The following is a 4,397-nucleotide window of genomic DNA, read 5'->3' as shown; positions in this document are numbered from 1 at the left end:
TATATATATATATATATATATATATATATATATATATATATGAATGTATGGATGTATGTATGTATGTATGTATGTATGTATATATCTTTATGTGTGTGTGCACGTGTGTAGTTGTTTGTTTTACATTTATATGTTCATGACCATTGTTTGTGTCTGTGTGTAAAATCAAGTCTATGCTTTGTGCTTTCCATTGACCAATACAACTCTAACAATCATAACACAATCATAACACACAAGGAAAAAGAGATGAATTAAAATAGGGAAGAAGAAGAATAAAGTAGAGCCTGTGTATAGGCATTGGTTAATTAATGATAAACCAGTATGGATTGCAATACTTATGACTGATTTATACTACACAATGGCTAATAACACCAGATGCACATGTATTCATTTTTATCACCTATGAATGTACACACACACACACACATACACACACATACACTCACTGACACAGATATATACACCAACTTAGTTTCTATTTCATGTTTTAAATTTGGTACCTTCCTCTTCTCACCTTCTGTTTTTTGGAGGAGTTTTTTTGACTCATTCAGCCACTTCGTGTTTATAGATAGACATCTCTCTCATTTATTATTTGCCTCTTCACATCTCTTCTAAATGCTACAAGTGTAAATTTATTCCTTTTCTATTCAGTTATAGAAACCAATGTGCATTGTATGTGTGTGTGTGTGTGTGTGTGTGTGTGTGTGTGTGTGTCTGCATTTGTGTTGTGTGTGTGTCTGCGTTTGTGTTTGTTTCGCCAGCATCATCATCACTTGACAACTGTAAGTTTGTGGTTTAGCAAAAGGGACTGATATAATAAGTGCCAGACCTAAAAACTCTAAAGAGAGTGCTCCAGCATGGCCACAGTCCAATGACTGAAACATGTAACAGAACAATATATCTATCTTTATACTCAAGATACACATACACACACACATGTATTTATATGTGTGTAGGTACATATAGACATATACATAAACTACAACCATTACTTGCAGCCGTGACAGCGTTGGAGGTGGCGGTGGCGGCGGTGGCAGTGGCAGAAGTGGCAGTGGCGGTGGCAGTGGCAGTGGTGGAGATGATGATTTTGACAAATCCGAAGCTATATGACAGATCAGGCCGATCACCCAAAAAGAGATCAAGTTTATTTGATGAGTATCCACCCAATTTCACTCAGAGCTTTGGTAGAAGATACTTACCCAAGGTTCCGTGTAGTGAAATACAATTTGGAGCCACAAGATTTCAAAGCAAATTTCCTAACCATGGAGTCAAATCTGTATCCAATTTCTTTTGCAACTTGCATCACTATTTATAATTACCTCCCTTGAGTTATTGTCAACATGGCAGACTTAAGAGATGTTGTTGCATTTCCCTGAAGAAATTGAACTTAAGACAGCTTTTTGTGACACCTTTCACAACTCAGTTTCCTGCGATTCTTGTTTAGTCCACAACTGAAAAGTGAAACACCTGACAATTTTCTATGGTGTATTAAGATTCTTGACTGGACTGTTCGAACACCAGATCTCCTTCAGACCACTTGTAGATCTCTAGCACAAGCGAGTTGATATTCAAATCAAAACCTAACATCATACATTTATGCAAGAACCTTCTGTTCATTTAAGTTCCAAATACCAGTTTACCAGCTTTATAATTAATAAATATGTCATTTTACTAAATTTCTCTAAATTTCTGATAATATTAAAAATTAATTGAAATACACAGACACAGTTTTTCTTAAGAAATAAGGTCACAAAAAGTTGAAGGTTTTGAGTCCCTTATGTACTTTTTTAGCGTTCCTTGTGTTTGGATTGCAAGTCACTTTCAGAAATTACCATCATCATCGTCATGATCATCATCATTTAACGTCTGTCTTCTATGCAAGCATGGGTTAGACAGTTTGACTGGAACTGGTAAACCAGATAGCTGCACCAGGCTCCAATCTATTTTGGCTTGGTTTTTACAACTAGATGCCCTTCCTAATGCCAGTCACTCCACAGAGCATCCTGGGTGCCTTTTACCATGTCACTGGCATGGGCGCCTTTTACATATCACCAGCAAGGGTGGCTTTAATGTGTCACTGGAATGGGTACCTGCAATGTGTCACCAAAATAGAGATGCATACTAGTCACAAGTTTGAGAGAGGCTTCACAAGGCATGGGCGACCTTTCTCAAGAAGTAGGTCATACAAGACATGATTCATCATCAGGTGAGTTGCACAAGTAAAGAAAATTGAAGGTAATTTCTCATTAGGCATACCATTCAGAAAATCCTGTAAGCATGCAGCCTTCGGAGCTCAGATTACCCATGACTGGGCTACACATTCTCTGTATATAAACACATATGTATCCACGTTTGTGTAAGTGTATCAAAAGCAATGGATCTATTTACGAATAATGGTTCAACATATTTGATAATGACTGCATCCATACACACATATACATACTTACATACATACACACACACTAGCATTTTTATATACATACACATGTATGTTTATATACATGTTCACATACACATTTATAGACATACACTCACACTAACATTCTTATAAACATAAACATATGTTTATATATATGCTCACAAACATACATGCTTATATACACACACCTTAACATTCTTATACACATACACATATATATTTATATACATGCTAACATATATACTTATATACATACTCATGTGTAAACTGGCAAAGAGAGATAATAAACACTTACCCTAAAGCTTCTGATATACTACGAGTGGAATGGTCTCCAAGAAAAACATGACAGGCGAACCTATATTCTCTTGGATGCTTCGTGATGAAGGCAAAATAACTGAAACAACAGAAATCAGGAAATATATTTATTATCAAAATGGTTAACCTAGAGTTGAATGACAAAAACATGCTTGCATTTAAACAAAGTACATATATCTACAAATAAATCTTTTCCTAAAGAAAAGAATATACATAGATGATATAGGGATAATCTCCTAATATAATAACGAGTGTAGTGTTTTTATATATTTGTATATATATATATATATATATATTTGTCCAGAATCCTGCCGGAAGCAGAGGAGGAGAGAAAATAGTAATTCAGTGAAGGAGAAGTAGTGAGAGTAATAGCCCTGACTGAGAGGGAGTGAGAGAAAGTAATAGCAATGAGAGAAAGGAAGGGGTGATAGATGAATAAGGAAAGAAGGGGTGAAAAAAATCAGCGTTTCAACTCTGTGTGAGTATATGTGTGTTTATGTGTGCGTATACAAGGGAAGTATGTGAATGTTTGTATGTGTGATTATTACGTACCTTATTTTGTATCTTATTTATATATAAAATGCTACAATTAGCCGTCATTATTGACAGCATGGGGTCAGCTAGTAACAAAATAAAGAGCATATGAAAGGGAACAAAAATGTGAGTATTTGTCAGTATTTGAACCCACGCCCTCTAGTTGATGTCTTATTTTGAATAAAATAATAAGTTAAAGTCTATCTTGGGGCATTCAGTTACTCTTTAGCATTCAGTTACTCTGTTAAATGTAATTCTTATTTATTCACATTATTTTTAATTAATTATGTATTATCTTGTAACTTTGAGATTTCAATGATGTGGTTGTATATTTTTAGAATGACATTGTATAATAGGTGTGAGAGACCAGATCTGGCTGGCTTGAACATAAAACAAGTCGAATATCTTGGCTGGAAATGGCCAGTTTAAATGGTAAAGGGTTAAGCAACTGAGAGTACAAAACCCACTGGACAGGATGCCAGTCTGTCAGAGGAATAACTTCCCACCCATCCCCAGTACATTCTGATACTCATTTTCAGTAGAGTGAAAAGGAGAAATGTGAAATGAAGTGCTTTACTAAAAGCACAAAGCAATGCCTCATCCAGGAATCGAACACAGAATTTACAATTGTGAGTCCAACACCCTTACCGTCAGACTACACACCTTCATTTGAGGTAATTATTACTTTATTATTGTTGTTGTTGGCACTCCGTCGCTTACGACGTCAAGGGTTCCAGTTGATCCGATCAACGGAACAGCCCCCTCGTGAAATTAACATGCAAGTGGCTGAGTGCTCCACAGACACATGTACCCTGAACGTAGTTCTCGGGGATATTCAGCGTGACACAGTGTGACAAGGCTGACCCTTTGAATTACAGGCACAACAGAAACAGAAAGTTGTGGTGAGAGTGAACAGCAGGGTTCGCCAACATCTTCTGCTGGAGCCTCGTGGAGCTTTAGATGTTTTCGGTCAATAAACACTCACAACGCCCAGTCTGGGAATCAAAACCGCGATCCTATGACCGCGAGTCTGCTGCCCTAACCACTGGGCCATTGCGCCTCCACTCACTACTTTATTATAGGTCATCCACAAAATACACTGCCATATGTTACCCTTTATTCCCTTATT

The 4,397-nt window shown here is 36.7% G+C and overlaps 1 protein-coding gene across 2 annotated transcripts in view; it reads right to left on the bottom strand.

Moving 5' to 3' along the window:
• LOC106869929 (C-Jun-amino-terminal kinase-interacting protein 2) overlaps nt 1-4,397 on the bottom strand; it is a 115,508-nt gene that overhangs the window by 4,130 nt on the left and 106,981 nt on the right. For both annotated transcript variants that reach the window (XM_014915866.2, XM_014915865.2), the window contains exon 10: nt 2,715-2,813. In XM_014915866.2, the coding sequence (XP_014771352.1) occupies nt 2,715-2,813 (99 nt within the window). The remainder of the gene's footprint in view (nt 1-2,714; nt 2,814-4,397) is intronic.

The sequence above is a fragment of the Octopus bimaculoides genome, chromosome 18 (genome assembly GCF_001194135.2).
Source record: "Octopus bimaculoides isolate UCB-OBI-ISO-001 chromosome 18, ASM119413v2, whole genome shotgun sequence".
Classification (NCBI taxonomy): Eukaryota; Metazoa; Mollusca; class Cephalopoda; order Octopoda; family Octopodidae; genus Octopus; species Octopus bimaculoides.
Note: the sequence above shows the minus strand (reverse complement) of the source record. Positions and strands in the feature narration are given on the sequence as shown.